Below are 26,039 nucleotides of genomic sequence, written 5' to 3'. Positions count from 1 at the left end.
TTGAGCTGTCACTGTAGAGATGTTCAGGTTTAGTTTAGTTTCAAGTCCGCTTTTAATAGCAAAAAAAAGGACTGAGGAATTGTTTGTGGTATATGTTTACATGTTGTCCCTGTATAGTATCACAGCGGCAGAGTCTTGTTCTTTTGGTAATTTACTGTATATGGTATTGTACAAGCAAGTCTGCTGTGTTTTGTGATGAGTGCGTGAAAGAAGTGCTGGCAAGATGTCAGAAACAGAATGCTAAAAATATTATCTTCAAGGAAAGAAGACTGGCTAAACATGTGGTGTACAGTAGGCTAAGCTGCATGAAAGAATGAACTGCAATGAACCAAAGTAATAAAATATCCATCCAGCACACAGTACACCAGCACAGTACTGATCGGCGCCATGAAAGGATTTGGGATGCTGCATATTTAACAGCGGGGGATGGGAGTGTTCCTTATTTCCACAACCCAGAATTTAAATCACAGGTTTCACAAATGTATTGTTACAAGTCATGAATTAACAAGATATAGTCAAAGGAAAGTATCAGTCCAGACCTATTATGTTAATTACAAATATATTATAACATTTATTTCCCTTTGTACACTAGTCGATCACTGTGTGTTTTCAGTTTGGAAGACTGAGGCCAAATGATAGCAAATTCTGTTCTGAATCATTCCCACCTGCAGTTTAGGAAATTGCATACATTGGGTATATCTTGGCTCTTTCAAATTCAGTAATGATTCCCAGGTTTAGCTTCATAAACACATCTGCCCATTGTAACTGAAGATTAACATCGTTCCTGTTGTTTTTGTTTAACTATATTGTATCAGATGTTGCTTCAATCTTGTATCATTTGTTTTATTTATTTTCATTACATAGAAAATATGCAACAGTGGTTTTTATTCAACTGTGTACTAACGTCAAGTGAACCGCATTGTGGCACAAACAATTTAACAACTGTTTTAAAAGTTTATTATAGACCTATCTGCCCTTTTTCAAGGCATGAAATAACCCATAAATGGTGTATTGCTATTTGGCGTTCCAGACAGCTCTTGGTTTTATAGCCGTAACCCATTTTCTACCCGTTTTTGACCATGTGTGGCAGTTGCTGCTTTTGTTATTCATACAGAAACACCTGAGCAGTAGCTTTTTTGATATTTTTTAAAGAGAAAAAAAAACCTTCAAGTTATTTTGTTCTGTCAATGAAAAAGTACTGTATTTCTGAGCCATGACTTTATTTGTCTTTATTTCTGCAATTGGCTAGAGAACAGTCATCCATTTTCAGTTGGAGTATGAAGTACAGGGTAGCAGGAGGTAGTCATTATGTGTAATTACAGTGGTTAGTGCCAGTGCTTTTGCCTTTTAAATCATACGCAAAACTATACCTGTATTAAGACCATGTGTTTGTCAAGTTCAAAGGCACAAATTGGCTTTTACATGGTCTATAAATCTGTAGAGTTATAACCACTGCAGTACCTAGAGTGTTTTACTGTAGATGCCTGTCATTGAAGTTGATTACTTGCACTGTGAGCAGTCTGTATGCAGTGCTGAAGGTATTATAGATTGTATTCTTAACAAGGTTTTAAGATGTATGATTTAAGAAACTTGCTAAAATAACCTGCCCGTACTTCAAAAATCAGCACGAAAATGTACTGTGTGATAATGTGGCCTTTTTAAGTAGGGCTTTAAATTGATTTTAATGATTTAATCAATTAATCACACCTTTTGATTGATTTAATCAATTAATCACACCTTTTGATTGATTTAAATATAAACTATTTGATCTTGTCTACTCTTAATTTTTAGTGTGGTATGCAAAAAGGGTTCTTCTAAAGACCTTGGCAAAAGAGCATCTGGAAGGTATACCCAATTTTTCACTGTCTCACACAATGAAGAAATGAACAGACTGCAACTTGCAATATTTCCTCACTGATGACAAAAAAGGTTTTATACCAGCTATTCCAATACTCTGACAAGTGGTCCACTATCTTTCCCTGTGGGAGTGGTTTAGTGTGCTTCCCTGCACAGCGGGAGAAAAATCCAACCTACGCTGATCAGCCGCTTCTAGTGGGTTAAGGAATGGTAGCCTATACAGCCTATGACGTCACTGACTCCTGCTCTGAGTATGCCTCGCTGGAATACACAGTTGTGTATGTACTGAGGCTGATGCTGTGAGACGGTTTCACCCTCTCCCAAACATCAAATACCGAGTCCTGATGGGTTGATTCCTGTAGCACGTATTGATCCAGAGGATAAGAGAACCTCTAAAGGCTTCCCCTTCTATGAGCTGGTCTGGAGACCCAACGGGCTATATGGAGGAGTCACCTGCTTGCATGTATGCTGGTGCTGGGATGAGAACGTTTCACCTCTCGCAACGAAAAGACCCAGACTTAAACATGTTTCAGACCCAAATAGGAGAGTCTGGAGAGCAGATGGGCTATATATTTGTCCTGTACTCCTTTTATGTCACCTTGTAAAAGGTGTCTGCCAAATAAACCCATTTAAAATATTGGTAAATAATTACATGTTGATGCTGTTTTAAGGATTTAAATAACCAAATCTAAACATATGAGGATGTCTGCCTTAACATCTTCTGGGGTAAGTTCTACTTCTTAACAGCCAAAACTGAAGTTATTCTGCCTACACCATCTGAGGGTGGATTGACATCTATCTGGCGAAGGATTGCACCATCTCCGCATGTAACAGGTATATTAATAATTATTAAGGTAGGTCACCTGATATCAACGCAAGCTGGGGGGAAGGCATCTACGCCAACTAGTATATAACTAGGATTTTACCTAGAGGCTACATGTTATACATTTGGTCACGGCTTTGACGAATATCATCATGGTACAAGGTGTTATCAGATGAAGACCCCCACATTCACAGCAGGTGCACAAATCAGATTGCTGTAATTTGCCCCTCTCCAAAGGGATTTCCTCTTGGCACTGGTTTTCAAGGATCTCCTCTTCCATATGAAGGAGACGAGACAGGTGATCAATCCTGCTCGTCAGATGTGAGAGGAGCATTCCCCTTTCAGGCAGCAGCGATTCTGGTACCCTTTGGAAAGGTAAGCCCATTCCCAGCGGGCCACCACCATCAACAAGACAGTCCTTGAGGAAACTGACAGTTTCCAATAGCTTTGTAGGAGAGACACTTTCATCTCCACATACTGTACATAGACTGCTGTAAACCATGGATCACAGTAAGTTATTGGTCTACAGTGAAATATCACCTCTCCACAGCATACTCTTGGCATTTCTGGGAACCAAGTTCTGTACACTTGCAGGAAGATTAGCTTGGAGTGCATTTCACATAGAAGAGGATGGTCACAAACCATCAGCTGTCAAGTCTCTTATAGACAGGGGCCAGGCCAACAGCACAGTTCATCAGTTTCTGGGCACCAGCAGAAGTAATCTCCTTGGTAAGAGAAGCAAAACTACAGATGACGCATAGGGGTCTCCTTTTTTTTTTAAAACTTTTCCTTGGCATCAAGCCGCGTTTGTTAGCAACAATAGCAACCACAAGGTGACAACTAACACCATCAGTAAAACCCGACTTTCGGCAATCTGCCGTGCGCTGAAAACCCTTTGCCCAGTTTTAAAAAAAAAAAAAAAAAAAGGCATACTTCAATCAATAAGACAAAGGACATCACAATCCAGACAACCTGCTTGCTGGACTTACCAGTAGCATCCTGGATATACTTGGCATGGAGGTTACCCTGCGAGTAAATAATCCGCTGGAGGTGCTACAGGGGGTATTCAACTACTAGTTTTACAAGAGTAGCCTTTTTTTTTTTTTTTTTTTTTTTTTTTTTTTTCACACAACAGAAGAACACCAGCTACCACTTGAATTGCTCCAGTTTTCAGCGGGGAGCAGCCATGGCACACAATAGTAAATTGAGAGGGAGCTAGTCTTGTTCTTAGTGCCTCACTGGGCCTGAAGGTTGCGGAAGCGGTGCCCTGCACCTACAGTAGAGCCGTGATCTGCTGTCCAGAACAACAGGACGATGTTTTCCACAATCCTTTTGCGTTTTGATTTTAGCTGCCTTAAGACTGAAGGGAAACTACTGTAGAGCTATGGCTTTATGAACAAGTGCACACTTTACTTGGCTACTTCAGACCCATAAAATGAATGGGAAGAAGTGTGATCCAAGATCGGTGCACGACTTGGAGTCTTTCTGTCTACTTTTGTCATACCTCGGCCACCTATTTCACAAGGGTTCTACCTACCCTCCATCAACATTGCTGCAATCTCCAGCAGGTACGTCTTCTCTTCCACTAACCTAAATGAAATACTGTAGGACTCAGTTAGCTTTGGTAGTCTGAAACTTGAAAGCTTACGGTGTACCAAAACCAGATCTTTTAAATGCAGTGTTCTAGGCTGTAGTGCAATGGTAATGGTCATTTACAGTAATATATACTCTATGTATTTTTTTTAAATTTTTTTTTGTTTTTCATGGCATTTGGCTGATGGGGATACAAACAGAACAGTACACCTCCAAAAGAAATGTGCTATTACATTACTAAAAGTGATTACTTGTGATTTTGTCTTTTTAATGCAATTTCATATCGCTAGCAAGCAGGTGTGATTTAATCGACCGTAGATCGGGTGACCCCTATTTTTTGCATTTTAAAATGTAAAATTCTGTGTCTTAATTTGGTGATTTAAAAAAAGAAAATGTCTTGCTGCGTTCCTTATTATCACTGGAACAGAAATACAGTAAACTTTGGTATTTGCCAAACTAGCTTGTAATACCTGTTACTTCTCCATAGATATCTCTGTCTCTTCTTGAAAACTGAAAATGATTTGAGATGTTTGCTTTGCTTTAGCTTTCTGTTTTTGCACTGTGTGTTTAATAAAAGCAAAGCTCTGTCACAACTTAAGTTATTTAAAAAATGCTTTATTTTACAATGGAGGTGTGTTTTCTTTGCAAATCTGTAACAGTGTGACGTGTAGTACCATACGCTTTTTGGCTATTTAATATCGGTCAGTTGTCAGTGTTAAAATGAATCTTGACAGGCTTTTGCCCAAAGAATACATAAACAGTATTTTATCAAAAGTTTTTAAAGAGATCCAAAATTGGACAATTTATTTGCATATATGTATCTGTGAATGTTATATAGTAATGTACCAATATTATAATCTGATTTAACAACAATAACACAATATCATTTAAATGTTTTACAGCCATTGGGCTGTATTAAAGCATCAGTGTGGCTGTTCAAGTACCAGTCCTGTGCATTTAATCATTGAAAACATTTGAATACTGCTGGCAAATTCCCAATTTCCCAGTATTATCTTCATTTCAGGAATAAAGGTCATATCCTGGAAAATAGAATAATCTCTGCATAAGGATAGGGAGCCATGCAGATTTCAGTATTAGACTATAATAGTAACAAATCCTGCCAGCAGGGGTTTTCCTGGATTACACTTTTAATCTGCAGACGGACACCTGAGCCTTTGTTTAAATTAAAGGATTAGAGTACGTGCGCAGCGATAATGAGGAAAGACATAAGAGACCTGACATTTTCAATAAAACGCAACATAGCTTTTGTTAATCTGAAACTCTGTAAAATGTATTTTCATAGAACAGTATTCTCATGAAAAATTATAAAAGCAAATTTTTATATTTGAGAGTTTATGCCTTTGTACTGTAGGGTGACCAGCCACATTATTTTTTTCCATTAACATGAACACTAACCACGCCTCTGGGGGTAATGCTGACTCCCAGGGTATTGTCTTTTAGTTATGGCTGCATTAGCCACTTGAGGGAAAAAAAACCCCACATGGTTCTCCTAATGGGTTCCTGCTGCTATACTAATGCATTATTGTATGCACTAGTTTTAACATGGTAATGTATCTTTCAAACTGTGATGCATTGTTAAGAAATCATGACTGTCCCTCATCAGTATTCCAAACATTTGCTGGATCATGTTGGCACTGTAAGGGCTATACTATAACTGAAAATATATAAATAATCTAAAGTCACTACTGTATACTTGTGCAGTCTTTTCTCCTAAAATCCTAACTACACCTTGTGGTACAACTACTGTTAATGAAAAATGAAAATGACCCCTCCACCACAAGGTTCTTGAGCACTAATTGTCAGTTTTCTGCTCTTAAAAAAAGATGTAGGCCTATATATTATCTTTTTGTTTTATTCATTATACTTAAGGAATTCATTTCTTTACAGAGTGTTGCTTGACGAGTCTCCTTTTAATAACTCAGTCGGTGTTCATTTAAACCGAATCTCTCTGTCTCGCTCTGTTTTACTGGCCCTTTTCCATGTGCTTTACAAGTTCAGTTTATCTGGCTACTGGCTGCAAAGAAGGCCTTTGTTTTTCTTTCTGTAGAAACACAGACTTGGGTAGATCTCAGGAAGCTAAGAAGGAAACCAGTAATCTGAGAAAGAAGCATCTGCAAACAGGCAACTTCAGCCCAGAAGGTTCTTTAACAGCTGGGCTAAAAGGTTTGCCATTTTCCAGCTTTTAAAAAAAAAAAAAAAAATAGCGCAACTGTGTTTTTGCAGTTTGTGCCAGATTGCTGTGAGTCATATTCTTCAGGGTGGGGGCAAGGCATAGTTGTTACATATAGCCAAAGTTCTTGTGGGCCACTGGTGATGGGTGGAGGGAGTGGAATTCTCCTGGGAATTATCTATCTAGGTAGGCTGTAAAGGATCTGTTAAGAGAAAGACAGTGTAGGAGGTGGGTCCAGTTTTGCTGCACTAACATTTCATCATACTGGAATGCTTGTCTAAAATGTTGCAATTAGAGTTTAATGTGCGGTAAGTGGAGTCTTTACTTGTATACTGATGTGAATATAAGGTATTAATAACCACTCCTTGTTGAAAGTTTTGTCTAAATGTTTTAGTACTTGCTGTATAATATGAAAGTGAAGGTGACTTACAGTACAAACCTAGATTTCCTTTTAAGCAGAATTAGCCCTTATTTTATATATTGGCAATCAAAGTATAAAATCAAAGTCAGTGGATTTTGAACTTGAGCAGCATCACCGCAAAAACAGGAGATTTGCTTTAATATTATTTTACCATAGCTCAATAAGCAGAAATGACAACCACAGCTCTCTATCAAATCACTCCCTTTTTTATGTATTATTTGTTCACATAATGCATGTATAAGCAAATCCTGTTTGCCCTACAGTATTGGACTACTGCATGGAAATTCATTACTAAAAGTACAAGCTCAGCAATAGTGCTGAAATGGCAGCATAACCTTGTGTCACCACATTAAAGACTGCTAGGACTTAATTAATGAAGAGATCTGTTCCATTGATCAATGAAAGAGCAACCACAGCCATACCACAGATTTCAAGAATCAAAACACGCGATGAGGAAAGAATTCTAGGTCTAGTTCATGCATATCACTTGGCAATGTACAGCCTGTATTTATATCCTTGTGATTCGTTAATGTGCTTTATTCGTGACCATGGAACAAATAATTAACATTTCCACAAACTGGCTCATACTGTTTTAATAAAATGTACAGATGTAGTACGCATTTACAGTATGGATACAGTACACTTGCATTTTTCAGTATTCTGTGGAGACATAGAAAATATACTTGTTTACTTAAAATAATCCCTGTAGTTCTGCAGTTTCTAACCTTACTTTGCCAGTGTAGCATAATATGGATTTTGTTTTTCATTCTCTGCAGTATGCCTAGCCTTCCAGTAGAGAAGTTTTACGGGAGAACAGACAACCATTTTTTGTTATTTCTTGAAGACTTTCTCATGGTAATGCATTTGAGAAAACACTATTTTTCCCCAAAAGCTTTTTTTTATTTTTCTAATTTAGGTGGTGGTCCCCTTACAAGTGGGGTCTAAGCACTGTTTGTCTTCATAATGTTTGCTGGACATTTAATTAAGGTCTGTAATTCGCCGATTGACGCAGCACTGATGTAACTGACTTTGACTGATGTAAATACTATTTTCTGTCTGGAATGACAGCACTGTATATGTCCCTGGATCAACTCCATGCTAAACGTTGCTGGCATTCATTGATTCAGTCCAGTTATTGAGCATGACAGGTGTGTCGAAGGTAAACCACCTTAAAATATATGCAGCAGTACTTTATGTTGGCCATGACTGTAAAATGTATTTTTTAGTTTTGTAAGAACATGCTTTAGACTTCCATTAGCTACATAGGTGGTATGTGCAGTTTTAAAATACTGTAAACACCTGTTATAGCACATATGTATTTGAATTTTAAAACATAATTTCTGGTACTTCTTCAGGTTAAAGGAAGCTTTTAGTTTCTATGTTATCTTTTTTTCTCTTGGACTCGCTGGGCAATTTCACCTTAGTTATATCTTCTGGGTCAAAGTTACTGGCTGAAAACATGTCACTCAATGTGGGAAGAAGCTGATTGGTTATTGACAGGAGAGAAGCCAGTCAAGTGGTGAGGACAATTTCACGCTCCAGGTGAAATGACCCAGGAAGTACAGTACAAGACAGTCTCAAAGCATAGACTGTGAACAGTTTTCTTCAACCAGATGTGTAGTTTTTAAATGAAAAAATGAGTGTTGATCACTTTTTTGAGAAATTAATACCGGTGGATGTGCATAGTGGAGACATTTTAGGGAACTATTTTGTTAGCTACAGTTACTTTTAAGTAATGCAGTGGCAAAGCTGGTGAACATTTAATTCTGCTTATCAAATTTGAAATAAAGGGGAGACCTTTTGGTTATGTTCTGTTACAATCACCATCAGTCAACCAAATTATTAATCAGTTCCCTTAATGTAGCCATTTTATTTTGTCTAAGGGAATCCATACTTTAAGTTAAATTGATAGTCCTCATTATCCTCTATTCAGTATAATTCTATGTTTCTATCAGTAGGTGGATTTGAACCTTTTGACTATCCTTGATTTTATTTAAAACATTTTGGTAAAGAAACAAAAAAAAAAAAAAAAAAAAATAAACTTTTTGGTTGTTTAGCACAGGGGTTTTCAACCTTATTTTGAAACTGTACCCCTTCTGTCTGGAGGTTTCAGCTCAAGTACCCCTTTACAATTTTCACTCTACTGAATGACACAATAATTGCAGTAAAATGGCCAATAATCTGATTGGCACAGTTCTTTTCCTCCCCCGTTTATGTAATAAACAAGTTGTCACAACAGTTTGGGTGAGTAACTGCTGGTTTAGGACAGAATAACAAACAGTAGGCTTAATTCTTCAAACTTTTAATTATTAAATTAAGTATTTCGATGCACGGAATTAAAAGACAAGTGTTTGGTAATCTCTTTGGAAACCAGTCATACATGTTTTTTATTCGGCAAAGTTAGTATAAATAATACAAAATAGTGTGCATTGTAAGTGTTTTTTACATTAACGTTTACTTCCCATCTCCTTATAATTATGTGCCATTTAAAATGTTTACCTCAAGATGAAACTATAATAACTACTAAGAATGATAAATGTTTTTATTAAAGCCAACTTAAAAATTATCCAAAGGGATTCAGTATAACTTTCTGTCACTTTGCATTTTTTGTAGACTGTTTTCTTCCTTTGTTTTGCAAGTAAGCAATGTATCCATTTCACTAAACACCGAAAACAAATTCAACCAGCCCCTATTGCTGTTACTAAAATGCAGCTGCACCTAATAAATAAAACAAAAACTGTCTTATGAGTATTATAATAGTGATATTTACCAGAGCATTTATACTGTACTTCTAAAGAATGCAGAAAGATTACGTTTCCCTGATTAGGAGGCTTGGTGGTCCAGTGGTTGTTGAAAGGGGCTTATTACCAGGAGGTTCACCCCCAAGTCTCTAAGTCGATTAGGATAAAAGCGTCTGCTAAGTGACCTAAATAATAATTGGTATACAACAAGCTGAAAACATGAAAGTTCATGAGCAGCACAGAGCTCTGTCCATAGGCACACTCAACGGACACCTACTTCACCCATCCTAATTGAAATCCTGCCCACTCAATCAAAACCTTGCACGCATAAGTGCGGACATGATGCGTTCTGTTTTTTTTTGTGTTGTGTTTTTTTTTAATTTTATTTTATCTGCAGTTTGATCTGTAAACAAAAATGTAATATGCACAGTGGTTTAGAGATACGATATAATACTATTTAAAAGAAATAATAATAATTTCATTTTTATTTGTGCTTTTCTGACTCTTCGAAGTACCCCCATAGGTACGCGTACCCCTGGTTGAAAACCCCTGGTTTAGCACAAAAACACTTTTCAAATGGGAATACTGATATGTTTTAAATTTGAAGTACTACTAACAGTACTGTTGCACTGCACACATGCTAAACAGTCAACCACTCAAACCCCTGATCTGACATACAGAATATTTCTATTGAAGAAAAATAAAGAATTTCTACAGGCATATTTCTACTTACTTTTCTTGTTTGTGTTGTAAATGTTCTTCTTGCATTTAAAAATAAAGGTACAGTACTGAAATTTATAACTTGTTTAAATAAAACGGCCTTATATTTTTGTTTATACACTGCCATTAGCCAGCCATTCTGTTATAATACATTTTTTATGTGCTATACAAATCTGGCCAAACCAAATACAAAAGGCACTGTCTGGACATGTAACGCTTGTAGAAAGTTCTATGCAATTTGTTTCGCATAATTAGCAGGAAATATACCCTGTCTTTTTAATTGTCAATAAGCATAAAGTTCCCAGAAGGAATAACTAAAAATATCTGGGAATTATAAATGGATGAAAACCAGCACACCATCTACAGTCTAATCCAGTAAAGGGAAGTTCTTTCCTAAACATGCCAAGAAATAAACCTTGCAAATGAACAAGCCATCTCTTGTGATTTTTTCAAGCAATTTTCAGAGTACAGTAGGACTGTAACCACATCAGAAATAAACACAAAATTATGCATTTGTACTGAGACAGTGCACGCTTTAGGTTTGTTGTAAATAAACACTAAAATGTGTGTAAAAACTTGAATTTACATTATATTCAAAGTGCTCCTCAAATTTTCAATGGAGCCTGATGACATATCAGTGGACTAACAGTGCATTCCATTTCACCAACCTGTTTCTTTTTCACACTTTTTGTATACTGAAAAGCTTTAAAGAAGGGGATCCAACAGACCCAAGTAATCACAGTAGCAAAAAACTATTAAACAGTGAATCTACTATCAAACTAGCACGCACTGCTCATTCTCATGACACCCAGGCAGAATGTGAATAGAGCGTTTATGCCAAGCTGTTAATGCCAGTCCCTGATGACTCATTCCTGGTATTCAGTCGGAAACAGGTTGGGATTCCCTCTGGAGATGTTGTACACAAGTAGAGTTTAAGTTAATGTTTTTCATTGTTTATACTTGATTTTATTTAAACTATGCAGTCACTCACCCTCACCTTTTATTTTCCTAATATATCAGATGGGAGCAGGTTATTTTTAGAGATATTATGAGCTATATTCCTTGGCTGAGTTTGTAAGAAACTTGATTTCCATATTTATTTCTCCTTTTACATTTTGGTGAATGAATAATACATTTGTTGTGTGTCCCAAACAATTGTGGTTATTTTGTTTAGGTTTTTTTTTTTGTTTTAGTTTTTTTTTTTTTTTTTTTTTTTTTTTAGTATTGTGTACCTTGCTATTGGAACAAAGACACGATAAAGCAAGGAGGTTACTGGATGGGTAGACCTGTACAGTTTGGTGTCAGAATTACAGTGTGTACTTTAAAAACTGCTGGTAGAATGACCAGTACTGTCCACTCCACTTCAAGTTACTGAATTAAAATCTGTGTGCCTACCAACAGTTTGCATTATCGGCTAAAGAAGTTTTAATTCTGTTCGTCCATTGCTCCTAGTCCTTAATTTACTAAGACATCAATCTTCCTAATCGGAATTATAGTATTCTTCTATTAGGTAACTCAATTCTGAAAAGAATGCCCTAGTGCTTAAATCCTCACGCAAAAGGTGGATTTGCTGGTCGTTTTGTTTAATTACAGTTGCTCAGTAGGTGGTAGGTTAACAAGACGTATGGACGTATTGCGATCTTGGAATTATCACTACCCTCAGCTGGTCTAAATCTTACTAAATTTCTTTATTGAAATTGGCACCATGTGTTAGTTTCAGTTTGGAATTTCACTTGCTGTAGAGGAAAGGATATTCCATATGGAAAGAAATGTACTGTAATTGAATGCTCTTTTATTACTGGTTAATACATTACTGGTGAAAGGAATCACAGTGACTTCCTTGTTTGAACGGAAAAAGAAGTTAGATAATGTTTAGAAAATGTTCCATAAAATTCTGGATAATAAAGTACGTACTGGTACTGTACCACCTTTACTACAATGTCAAAGTCACACACACTAATACACAATATAGATTATATATATATATATATAATATATATATATATATATATATATATATATATATATATATATATATATATATATATATATATATATATAATGAGACACACACACACATTTTATTAAATTTATATATATATATATATATATATATGTTAACATATATATATATATATATATATATATATATATATATATATATATTATATATATATATTTTTTTTTTATTATTATTACTTGGTCCTATTTTAAAGTTGTAAAAATGTTCATACTGTAGCTAAACTGACAATGAAAGAAACAATCTGCTGTGTTGAACTTTTTATCCCTACAGTAATATATTTATGAACAAAACTATGAAACAGCCTTCGCCAGCAAAAGCTACGGTAACATGCTTTCTGAGATTGATGTTATATCATGTACTGCATATTTGAAAATTGTGAATTACTCTTGGCTGTAATGAAGAAAATCATACAGGTTTGCATGCCATCAACTGTCATGCCGTTTTGCCAAAAATATCCATGCATGAAATTTGAATATTGTACACCATTATAACTTCTTGGTTATGGTCAATGACAAGTATATGTGACAAGACTCAACTCAAAGTAAATGGAGAAGCACTGTCCTAGTCTTTCATTCTGTCCTTTCAATATGTTCCCTCTAAGACTTTCATTTAGTTAGCCACTGTATCTAAAGCAACTTAAGTTTTTCCAGTGTGGCTAAAAAATGTTAAGCCACTTAACAATACTGTAAACAATAAGTTAAACATACTGTTTCACAGGCAAAAAGACGTATATTTTATTTTAAAACATGTAGATATTTAAATGCCAGACCCTACCCTTTAGAATAACCAGTATATTTAAAGTGCACTATAACTCTGATTCCCATTTAATAAATTGAGTCTTACACAAGTGCATTTTTCAAGGCCTTCGCCACTGTGACGAACTTGGTGAAAAATTAAGGTAAAACGTTTAGCATGTGGTGACGAGGCAAGCGGCTAACGGGAACATAGCTTCAAAGCACATGGTATACGGAATCAGGAATGTAATTTAGGAATGCCCTGCAATTAGTGACACTTATGATTAATGTTCTCTAGCATGAGCAGTGATTCTGCTTTTTAGTTTTTGAAAGGACATTTTCTTTTAACCTTGTCTGGGAATGTGACCTCATATCTAGGAGCTAAAAGCCACTGTCATTGTAATATGTTAAGAATTTAAATAATTAAGTGCACAGCATCACCTGCCTTCAGGTTAATTAATTGAAACCAGATCTGTACTTGCTGTAGAAAATAATGTAATACATAACATTTGTTACTTCAAATTTACTTACACCTTAAAGTGCCAAAGTTGTTATCAGACCACTTTCTACACAATCAAACCAGTCGGAGGGCGTGTTTATACAGACTTTGTTTGTTATACCAGTCCGTGAGGAGGCTGGTATACTGTATCTGGCCAAAAACACCCTGTGCCAGCAGAGTCTGATCTAAAGTTGTTTTCAATGCTAATGTAATCTTCTGAAAGAACAGTGGGTGTGCATTGTAGGCCAAAATCTATCAAGATCATGCGGTCTAATCAACACTGTGCTGAGTCAGCCCTGAACTTTTAATTTTGAAGTGTTTAGCTTAGTGGAAACATTACAGTGTATCACCTGTTTTGTTCTGACATTTATGCTGTACAGTGCATAATGTACCTCACTACACAAGGTGTTGTAGAATGACTGGTAAATTTCAATACTGTACAAACTGAAGTGTTAATTCCAAAAAGTTAGCATTAAATGAAGATCATTTGAAATAGTAAAACTGGTGTATGTATAACATTAGTTAGATAGTGCTGTAGTAATTGCTGTCAAACCTGCAACATCTTTATCTGAAACTACTTTCCAGCATACTTAATGAGCTGATGTTTAAACCCACTTAATTGGTTAATCTTGCATTACACACCTTATATGACCCCTGGTTACTTATCTTGTGCTTTTATAGTTACTTATGTACAGTAGATTGCACTTGTTGAAGAACTCTAGAACTAATCGGTCTACTATACAATACATTCATGTAGGACAGGACTGAAAAACAAATATGCTACATTGTCTGTTGTTTTTAAAGTGGGGTCTGCAGGGTTTGCACAGGAGGTCATCAGAAAGTGATCTTTGTTGTGTGAGGGGCAGGCCTTGCTGTCCTAGTTTAATTTTAAAATGTCTTCAGTAAATCTGTATGTTTGATTTTTCTCTGGGAGTAATGCATTTTTATTGCATAGGTTATGCATTCGCACCTGGCCATTCATTAAAAGGTCCTTTTTATTTTATTGTGTTACATGTTCCCATGTGTTGCTACAACTGTTTAAATAAGGAAATCTACTGACAGAATCTACAAAATGGGAGGACGGGACACTAATTAATTGCTCTAATCCCCACTAAGGTACTTTAAGGGTGGAGTATACTTAAGAGTTTATACTACAGTCGTTTCCATTTTAAAGGTTATTTGAAGCAGATGTTCTTTTGAATAAGCCAAGTGGAGAATGTGAAATCTGTTTAGCGATCGTAAAGGGGATTAAATTTGTTGCATGTTATGCGGAAGTTGAACCAAGAGTAAAAATGAAGCATTTAACTTCTAAGAACTGTATTCGCAATCAGATGCTGTGCTAAACACACCAAGGGTAAAACTCTAGACAGCTTTGTGTGCCATATTGTGAGAGGGAATCAATACTTTGAAGAATTAGTGGTCCACTGTCGTTAATAAAGCATGGTTAAGCAGCAAAGCCTTAAGAAAATTTGCCATCCACTATAGTGGCGACATACAGAGCCTGTGTCTCTTAAAAATAAATAAATAATGTATTATACTGTAGCCACCATTTTATAAGAAACCACAACAGATTTAAGTTTATTATTAACAAAGTATATTTTTAACATTCAAGCAGACACACATTCCCAAGTAAGTGGGCAAATGTATTCAGTTTTCATTTGAACAAAGGGACAATGAGTGGCTTAAAGTGTTTTTTTGTGATGCCTATTTTTAATGTGTGTTTTTTTTTTTTGTTTTTTTTAAATATTGTGATCCTGCTACTCTTTGCCTCAGGAATATTGGTGGATCAGAGAGAAAGACAAAGACTGAATTCACTTGATGTTGTTCATTATGTGGGCAAAGCTTCATTCCTAACAAGGCTTGAATGAAAACAGGAATAAATACCATACTCAAAAGTAGCGCAGTGAAAACTTCAGTTTAATAAAAAAAAAAAAAAAGTGTGCACAGTATTATTCTGTAATAACTTATTCAAAAAACAAGGAACATTTACTGTATGTGTACTGTAGCTCAGAATTGATGTACTGTTCTTCTGCAGTGTTCAGAATCCATACAGACATGTAGATAAGTTATAACTACAGTAGTTCTGTGGAATTGTTTACTGAAAATACTGCAGCTTTACACCGCTCAAGTGCAGCATCTTGATTCCATTGAGGCTCTGCTTTAGCCAATTGGGTGGAACTAAGGAACAAAGGATGGTGAAGTAATTTGGCCAGCGCCAGTGATTGGGTCATCAAAAAAGCATGGCTCAGGATTGTTTCCCTAGGTTTTACAGCTACGGCCAAATGTTTTGCATCACCTAGAATATTAAGGACTGAGACGTAATAAAAATAAAATAACTAAATGAACATAATTTCATGTGATCAAGGAAACTACAAAATGTATATCGCAAAAGTCTACCGGAAGCCATAATAGTAATACAGTATTTCATGTTAGATTTTGAAATGTCACATTTTTCCAATTTTTCGTTAAGTATATGGAAAACTACTATGTTAATGAAACATTTTTCAGCAGGTTTAATTTGACTTTATGAAGCAAAGTTAGTTATTTCTATAGGATGATGCTGAAATTCTGGCCATAGCTATATATTCTTGCACAAGATAATAACTAATTTTTAAATACAGGCTTTAGGAGAATGTTTCCCCTGAGGAATTCCCAAATTGCATGCACTCAAATAGAATAAGTATGTTTTTGGTTTTTCTGTTTGTTTTACAGAATTCCATGAACCTTCCTCCAGACAAAGCAAGACTATTGCGCCAGTATGACAATGAAAAAAAATGGGAACTCATATGTGATCAGGTACAGTGTGTACGTTTGTGTGTGTGCTGTACAGTGTGTGTGCCATTTGTCCACTGCACCTACTCTCAGCCAATCAAAATGGCAGCTGTGACTACTGCTCTGACTACTTTTACCAGTTTTTTTAGGTAATCTACGATAGCACAAGCATTACAATTACAGTATTTCATGACCATATACAGAGAGAGAGTCATTTCTTCTAGGTGTTTACTTTGTCTCATCCCCTCAGGTATTGTTGTTGTTGTGTGTGTGTTTTTTAAAAAAAAAAAATTTGAAAGGGTATACCAGGAGAACATGCCCCACACCATGTAACACCGGCCCCTAATAACATGGCCAGGTGGTGTGTGGGTATATAGGAATCCACTCCTGCTATTTTGATTACATTTAGTATTGACATTCCATAGTATTTCATGCTGAGGTAATTTTACTCTACAGTATGCATGCCATGTGTTATTATAAATACTTGGGTGATCTAATTTGTTGTGACACTGACATAGTAGGGGTATATATGCATTGATTTTTTTAAATGCTTTTAATAGTATTACTTTTCAGTCTTCTTTTAAAAATGTGCAGATACAGTACAAATGTTGTATTAAAAGTAATTCCACTAGATATAAATGCAGTGTATTGAGTTTTTTCAAGATACTGAGTTTACGTTTCAGAATTTTCTTTTTGCAGGAGAGATTTCAAGTGAAGAATCCTCCTCATACCTACATTCTGAAACTGAAGGGTTATCTGGACCCAGCCGTCACCAGGAAGGTAATCCCTACATTGTTTGTGTTAACACATTTTGTTTCCATGTATATTTCCAAAGCTGCAGCCTCTTCTTTTGTTGACTGTAGTGGACTCTTCCTTCCCTTAACCCTTTGGAACTGTTTTCCATGTAACACTGTATATATGACATGTAAATTTTGTTTCGAAGATAAAAGTAGTACCAATTAAACTATGCTGTCCAGAGTCCTATTTTAATCATGTGAAGTGATATTAGTACAATGTACGATTATAAACCTTGTTTAGTGGTTAAAGGGTATATAAGGACCTTTTTATTTTATTGTTGCATGTTCCCATGTGTTGCCACAACTGTTTACGTAAGGTGTGTGTGTGTTTAATTTTGTTATACATTTTGACCACTTTTTTAAACTTTTAAATTGCATTCCCTGCCTCAAGATGGCTTCCCATGTACCCGCATGTATCTCTCAGAACTACATTTTCCATCATCCTCCTGCTCACTGGTAAATCCATCTGTTACACATGTGAGCAGGAGGGTGATGAGAAATGTAGTTCTGAGAGGTCCATGCAGGTACATGGTATGGTATTTTCATCCATAAATGCATTGCTCACTGAACAGAACAGTTCCGTACTACTAAAAATAAAAATTGGCTTCAGTTGAACCCGTACACAAAATTCAAGTCCGAATGGTAATGCTAGCAACACAAATAATGTTTGAATTAATTGTGAATCTGCTATAGATTATATACCCTTAATGATTCTATCCAAATTGTAATATCAATGATATTGCCTTTTATTGTGTACTAACTAGGGCCTAAGGTTAAGTACATCTGTACAGAAGTTTGTATTGTACTTTTACATAAATGATTACAGTACTGGTACCAAAAATAGAGAATTACCTAAATCCATAATTTTGAATAACTGTGTCTAAATTTAAAGCTACTTTATATAATTACTGTGCTGGGACAAATGTGGGTGGTTGGGTACAAACAAAGCATTGAAAAACAGCCTACAAGCTGGAAAATCTCAATTGCCAATTACCAATGTCCACCATTCAGTGAGAGCGTGCAGGCTGATTAAGTATGCCTCGGCCGCCATTCTTTTCACATTAACACTAATTATCGTCTACAACATTTGGAGGCTTGCTGCATTCAAAATGCTATAATTATCTGAATATTTGACTTAAAGGTAAATTCTTCAATGTCAGTCTCATTTTAATAGATGTAACCTAAGCCTGTAGTTTAAATTTTTCTCTGCATGGGAAACTGATTTGAGAAAGCAAATATATTTATGGGTGTTATAAACGTGCAGAGGGTTGGTATCCTGTTGAATCGGATTCTGCACTCGAGAGCTTCCTTTGGCAGGTCAAAAGGTTGTATTGACAACATAACTATATAAATCTCTGTATAATTCTGTGGAGGACAGAAACCATCTAAAAAGAATTATGAGAAACAGGGGAGACGCGCATATTACGTGTTTGGGATGTAGTACAATCGTATGTTCGTGTTCTCCCAGAGATAAATACTGATACAATTTTGAAAGTTTTGAAGTGGGCCTAAGCTGTTTGTAACTAGTTTTGTGATAATACATAGTTTTATTGTTTCTATATATTAGGTCTCTCTGCTGTCATCTAAAAATATCTTTTCTACAGAACAAAAAAAAAGTATTTTTTTTCTTTTTTGGTATTGGCTTCATAAGTAGATCATTGCTATTCAGCTACTTAAACATTATGTTGTCACATTTTTATTTGATTCCAGCTTTATGGTAATTTAACTGAACTGCCTTTAGAATTGGTTGATACAAAACAGGGCTGAAAAGTGATATATACTGCAACGGTCTTTCATCCCTCAGAGTTTCAGGTTAAAAAACAAATAGTCCCTTAGAAAAAGAAAATGAGAGCAGGAGGAGGCGGCGGCAGTATTCCAAAAAGGGAAGCTTCTGGCCAAACAGGAAAAAGTGACAGGCATGCTAACAGTGACTACAAGATCATTCACACTGTGAAAAGATGCTGTGAATATCTCTCTTGAGTCAGAGGTTAATATTGAAACATCTTCCACAGATGGGTCTCCACTTTATTTTAAGCATACGGCAGTGTATTGGTTTGGTAAGTTATAAGACCAATGTAAATACATATGAGTAACTTCTTAGGTGGCTGTAGTGTAGGCTACCCCTTATAAAAATACTACCATCAGTGCAGTACAATACAGTGCATGAACACAAAAAACAGGATAGTGCTGCAGGTACTTTGTACAGCAGTGCTACTACATTGAAAATACTGTTTTTATTTCTGCAGTAGATTTTTGGAAGGGGTTGATTATGAGAATGCATTCCACTATATGTGTTTGTCTGTATGCTTAAGAATTTTAATTTGAAATGGTACAGCAGTACGTCGGACAGACAAACAAATGCAGTGACTCAGCTTTGTAGTTCCTCAGTTTGCCAGTGTTCCCTTTCCTTACCCCAGCCATAGCATATAAATAGTTGCATATTTTCTATTTGCCAGTGCGGGGAAAGTACAGATGCAGTCATGTCCCTTGCTAAGGTCAGTAGCTGAGATGTTCTTTGCAAGGTATGGAGAGAGAAACAGGGTGAGAGGGAGAGAAAGGGAAAGAGTTATGGTACCTCCTTTTCTTTAGGCTCAAACAATTGCCACTTTGTACTGCTGTGAAATGGTCATTGCCTCCTTTTTAAAAAAAAAAAACATATGCAGGCAAACACATTCCACCAGCTCTTGCACCAATGAGAAAACAGAAAGGAAAGAGAAAACATGAAAAAGTGTAGAAGGATGTGAAATAAATCCTAATTTGTTTTCATGATGTCCTTTTCTGACGCAGTTTTTTTAAGGAGGCTTCATAGTCTTCATTTTTAGAGTTCTGTGAGGTGGCTATAGCAACAAAAATATGCCCTTTTCCAGATGTTTTGCTGCAGAATGTTTCCTGCTAATGAATGTGAAATTTACAACTATTACAGTAGGAATGTGTTTTTGATACAGTGAAAAAGCAGGGCTTCATTTAGCCTGTAATTGATGATTTAATTCTGACCTGTAATTTCCCAACAATCAGAATTTCTATTAATAATGTCAAGTTTTGAATTTCATAACATGTTATATATTATTGCTTATTGCCATTCTTATTGGCTGCTTTAAAAAAGAATCTCCAGGTAACAACCATTCTGACTTTTTGCCAACTACTAAATCTAGAGTTAAAACTACTACTAGCCATCATAGCAGCTCAAAGCTGATTCTGAGGCCTTTCTTTCTGTAATGCAACTGTAAACAGCTGCCATTCCTACTGGGAGAGAAGGAAGTTCATTGACCGCATATTTAAATACCTTTTATATTTAGAGTCACAAGGGGCTTGCTATAAAAGTGTAGTGTTCTGTAATTTATTTCAGAATTGTTGCACACTTGACTAATAAATACATCCCAATTTGCATTGTTCGGACAGTCAAAACAAACAAGAACATTAATCCCACTGGCTGTAACTAATTTATACACAGGCAAGAGATGATTTATGAAATAGTACACTAAATACAGTGGAAAGTGCATAATACATGAAATAGTACACTAAATACAGTGGAAAGTGCGTAATACTTGATAAAATAAGCTAGTAAAATTGTTTGACATCTACTCCAAAATTGATGGTTGTGAACTTTTAAAATGATCTGTCAAGTACAGTGGCTTGTTAATGGGACAAATAATATGCAATTAATATAATTATTTACACTTGAACTAGAAACGCAGTTACTGGTTAAATGGAGGGTTTAATCCTAAAGTATGCATCCATTTATAGTACATGTACTTTTATTCTTTTAAACTATGCTTTTGATAAATACAGTAGTGTATCTAACTTTAAAAAGTGCTCTATTTGAAGACAGTGCAAATAGAGAATTGTAAGCTGATTTATATTAACAAGGAGTCAAGCCATTATGTTTTGATAGTATGCAGTCCCCATTGTCTTATTAAAAACAAGGAGAATGATTTATAACTTGGCAGTATTTTTCAAAATATCCTTTTGCAGAAATTCAGAAGAAGAGTGCAAGAATCAACACAGGTCCTAAGAGAACTGGAAATTTCATTAAGAACAAATCATATTGGGTGAGTAAATAACCAGTATCTTAATATAGGTATCAGAAGAAACACATTTTCCTAGATTCAGTCTTTTCATTTTGCATATTGGAATCCCATAGTTTCTTATTGTTGTAAGCTGTGTTCTATGTACAGTATTTTTAGCTGCAGTAGCTCATTACCATGCAATATGCTTTAATAGGTGGGGTGCAGCAAAAAATAAAAAAAAGTAAACCTTTGGGTGAGAGATATGTTAAAATACTAAGTTATAAATCATTGTTATTCATATTGTAATGTGACTAATGAAACTCATATGCAGTGTGTGGATCTGGAAAGCAGAGGCTTATGACTTCAGCTGGCTTGAATGGGGCTGTAGCAGATCTTGGTTTGGTTGACATACTGAAATGTCAACTGTGACACATTGGTTGGTTATTATATTGACAAGGGTTCATTTTACAAGGGACCTTGCTTATAAATAAGACTATTTTCTTTGCTGATGGGTGGAGCAGAGAGGAAACCAGTTTAACATAGCCACACTGAGCAACATGCTCCCTGCTGACCTGGGGGCCAGAAATGTGTTGTGTTTGTCCCGTAAGCCTGGAACAAGCAGCCTTTGGATGAACCACAACCAGTCAATTAAAAGTAATTAACAAGTTTGATTTAAAAAAAAAAAAAAAAAAAAAAAAACTTGTTTTCACAACTGGAGTAGACGTGTTTCTGTTTCTCAGTGCTTCTTTGAGTGGAGGATTAGGTAGTCGTGGAATAAGCTGATTTTCCAGAAGGAGTAGATATGACCATGACTTTAGAGTGTGACTGTAGGTCATTCCCTCTCACTGTTCCTTTGTTACTGGTTTCTGTCGTCCCCTTTTAAGAAAATGGTTTATGATATGATGAAATCGGCCTGGCACAGCTTATTGTTTTGCAAGGACAGTGCAGTAATAATGCCAGTGTTATCTTCACAGATATATTTTGTGTTGGTGTAATAATAAGGGGCAAATTGATATAATTAACAATCCTGATTGGGTCTTAGTCAGTAATCTTCACAGATTAAAATGTGCTCAACGTTTGATAATGATCAGCTTTGAAATTTGAATTAATAGTGGTTTACTGTAGAGATCCTATATTCTTGTGGCGATCATATGGGCTTATGCTTTGAAAGTTTAGATTAGTAGCAGCTGCCTGTGAAGCTTACATCCATGACTAGCCTGTCTAATCTCCAGACAGATTTATATCAGAATGTAAAGATTTAGTGCCACCTGCTTAGAGTAGCATTTGCAATAGTCAGTATTGGTGAGCGTTAGTGTGTCATTATATGAAATGTGAATCTGTATCAAGTTAAGATTTTTTTTTTTTTTCTCGCTCATTCTAAAAAGCATCATTCCCTTTTTAAAATGTTTGTCTGTAATCATATTTTATCATCTAATTTCTTTTGTGTAGGTGGGTTAGAGAATTCTTAAATGAAGAGAATGAAGGCCTGGACGTACTGGTGGAATATCTGTCTTTTGCACAATATGCTGTCACGTAAGTTTTTATTTTATTATTATTATTAATAAGGCATCTGAGGACTTCTGTGCATGATAGTCTAGGCCTAATTATCGCTCCCATGTTTGTTTTTTCACTGCATTTAAACATCTAAAAATAGTTTAGACACACTAAGTTACACCTGCAGATACATCACGGCTGCTTCTAGCTATTGCTGGGAAGCGGCCGCTCAGACACACACTTCCCTTCTAAAGCATTTTCTTAGCTAAACCCATATACATAGTCAGGGTGTTTGTTTTTTTTAGTAGTAGTGTGAGGCTATTTCAGTGTATTGGTTGGTTGCCTGGTTCAAACTATTCCCAGTGGTAAGGTTGCTCAGCAAAAAAATGTCCATTGTACCACTTCAGATTCTGCACTACTGAAAATGTGTCATCAGTAAAAGGTCCTGTTGAAAAGACAATGTAAAGTAAATAATTATATATTTTTTCCCCCTTGCAGTTACAATAACACAGTGTTCAAGCAAGGCCACATCCTTTTGGCTATTTGTTTATGTTAGCAGAACTAAAGACAAACGTGTCTTCCTTTTTTATTTTTGGTGTAAACATGATTAATAAACAAGTGGAAAGAGTTTATAAGAGTATACATCACCCTCTTTCAGCAGCAGCTTATTGATTTAAGATAGGTGTAAATAAAATTAAATGTAATACATTATTGAAATAGAGTTCAGATGTCTACAGACATTGTACACAGAATCCCAGTCATGTTGACTGATGGAAATCACTACTGTAGATAGCATGACTCAGGTTTATACTATAGTTATCCATATGAAACTTTCCTATTGTCTTGTTGGCTGTATGTAATTAGCTGCAGTATTTTTGATACCCTGGTACTATTTCCTATGTAATTACTTTCTTTGTGAAAGGTAGTGATTACTGTACAGGTCTATTAGTATCCTACAGTAGTGTGTATGTGGGGGGGAGGGTTCAATGTATCTAATGAAATTCAAAGGCTTGACAATCGTTTCTTTTTGTTTCCTGCCAGGCTTGATTTCGACAGTTTGGAGAACAATGTGGAGAACTCTGTGGAAAAGTCCAAGCCCTGGAGCAGGTCCATTGAGGATTTGCACAGAGGAAGTAACTTGCCTTCTCCAGTTGGAAGCAGCATCTCCCGGTCTAGCAGGCATTCTACATTACGGTAGGGATCTGACACACAGCAAACTTCTTTCATACAATCTAAATATACATTCAATGGCACTGCAGTACACATGACTCTCAGAAAAGACTCATGTGCTTTTCAAACAGCTTGGAACAGATTAACTCTACGCATGCTCATTATTCAGGATTTACTGATGAGATATCAGCCTTGGCCCTTTTTAATGTAAAATAAGATCATTCTAAAAAAAAAAAAAAAAAAAAATCCTTGCTTTGATCGCTCGTTAATGTAATTCTTTTAATGGCTTGTAATGTAACATACATTAAAAAGGAAAGCGAGACGTCCACCCTCATACTGGTAATCCCATTACTGTATTCTTTTCTGTACGGCATTTGAGTTATTTATAATTTCCATTGTCGATTTAGAATGCAACGACTGGTGTATTGAACACAACATGGAGGAACGGCATAGGCGATTTGCTGTAAACCTTTATATTTATTTATTTATTTTTAACGTGGGTTGTTCACTGTTTCTTACTGTCATCTTCTGTTTTCCCTATTGAACTTAGAATCAAACAGAACATTTTTTGAAGGTTATTCATCTTGAATTTGGGTATCTGCTATCTGTGTTGATAGTCAAATATGATAGGATTCTTTTACTGGGTGGTTTTAACCTTCTTGTTGACATTAGGCCTCCTTACATGAGTGTTTGCTTTTCTCGAGAGATCTGTTTCTCGTGAAATAAACGTGGACATGGTGCCTTTTTGTGTTTACATGTATAGCCTCTCATTTCCCTTTGGAACGCCTGCTTTTCAACGAACGCTGTGCAAATGAAGGAAAGCAGGAAAGAGTGAGTCAGATTTAAATTAGCCATGCTGACGGCCACTTAGATTCTCGTGCTGTTAACCGTGAAAGTCCCAAAAATACTGTTTACACGAGCAGAGAAAAGTTTCACGAGAAAGAATCCACATGTCATCGTGTGTTATGTAAATGGTTATTAAAGATCTGATTTGCTGATGGGTAGGGCCTGCTTTTTTAATACTTTGTTTTAGTGTTTTCTCCCACAGTACTTTTCACACATCTGTGTGTGTGTGTGTGTGAGTGGGTGGGTGGGGGTGGGGGTTGATTCCCAAGAAATAAGTCACGAAAAGTCCACACCACATTTTATTTTGAGAATGTGTTAAACAGTGTTTGTGTTGTGCATTGTGTCAAGCTGCCTCTTCCCTTATGGATATTAACACCCAGGCCTCTTCATCGCTCCAGTGGACGTAAGTGGAGGATGGACATGGGTTTTGCTCAGACATAAGCAACTAGGAGAAGTTGCATTGGAGTATAGTTATACACATTTAAACATAGCTATTTGCAAGTGTATACTGAAGTACTGTACAGTAGCTGTAACTACCTGAATTCATCATCACAATCCCACGATGGAGTTTATCAAACATTTTTAGTAATAGTTTTAAAGAGATTTGGTAAACACAATCTGTATGATACTTTACAAACACATTTAGATCCAGGTATGATTAGCATTATGCAAAGTTCTAGGGAAGATTGAGAGAAAAAAGAGAGTTGTTGCAATTCAATTACAAACATTTCTGACTCTAAATGGTGAATTCGAGAAGTTTGTCTGTTTTTTGTGCTGCACATAGCACCGAGACGGCCCTTGCCAGAGTTGTGAATCATCTGCTGATAAGTTCTGACTGGCTTTCCATCAGTATTAATTCTTCTAGATCGAAGTGCTACCTTTGATACTGTAGACCATTCCATCCTAGTGAATCATCTTGAAAGCACAGTGGGACTGCCTGGACTTGTCCTATCCTGGTTCAAATTGTATCTTTCTGATAGTTTTCAGTTCGTCCATTGAGGAGGTAAAATAGGCATTCTCGGAAGTTGTCATACCTAATGTAAAAAATAAATAAATGAAAAAAACGAACTACTGCTGTACTGAACAGAAACACAACGGTACAGAATTGAACTCCTCAAAATCAAATGTCGGGTTAGATTGTGTACACCACATGTCAGGTCTCGGAAGATTAAGTGTAGTTTATTTCTAGGAGTTTCATTTTTCATCTTGGATTAATTCCAGTTTGATTTCTTCCTCTTTTTCAAAAGGTATGTGAGTTACAGAAGGAGTGGTTTGTGATACATATCCAACTTGTCTTAACAGACCTACAGTGCCCCTAACACGAGGCTTGGACAGTGTGTGGCTCAGCATC

The 26,039-nt window shown here is 36.0% G+C and overlaps 1 protein-coding gene across 1 annotated transcript in view; it reads left to right on the top strand.

Annotated features, from left to right (window-relative positions):
• LOC121322298 (formin-like protein 2) overlaps positions 1 to 26,039 on the top strand; it is a 62,954-nt gene that overhangs the window by 15,680 nt on the left and 21,235 nt on the right. The window contains 5 exon segments of the mRNA XM_041262079.1: positions 16,315 to 16,398; positions 17,074 to 17,154; positions 21,144 to 21,220; positions 22,628 to 22,711; positions 23,714 to 23,866. Coding sequence (XP_041118013.1) covers positions 16,315 to 16,398; positions 17,074 to 17,154; positions 21,144 to 21,220; positions 22,628 to 22,711; positions 23,714 to 23,866 — 479 coding nt within the window.

Source organism: Polyodon spathula, chromosome 10 (genome assembly GCF_017654505.1).
Source record: "Polyodon spathula isolate WHYD16114869_AA chromosome 10, ASM1765450v1, whole genome shotgun sequence".
In the NCBI taxonomy this organism is placed as follows: domain Eukaryota; kingdom Metazoa; phylum Chordata; class Actinopteri; order Acipenseriformes; family Polyodontidae; genus Polyodon; species Polyodon spathula.
The sequence above is the reverse complement of the archived record's forward strand: the minus strand, read 5'-3'. Positions and strand labels throughout refer to the sequence as shown.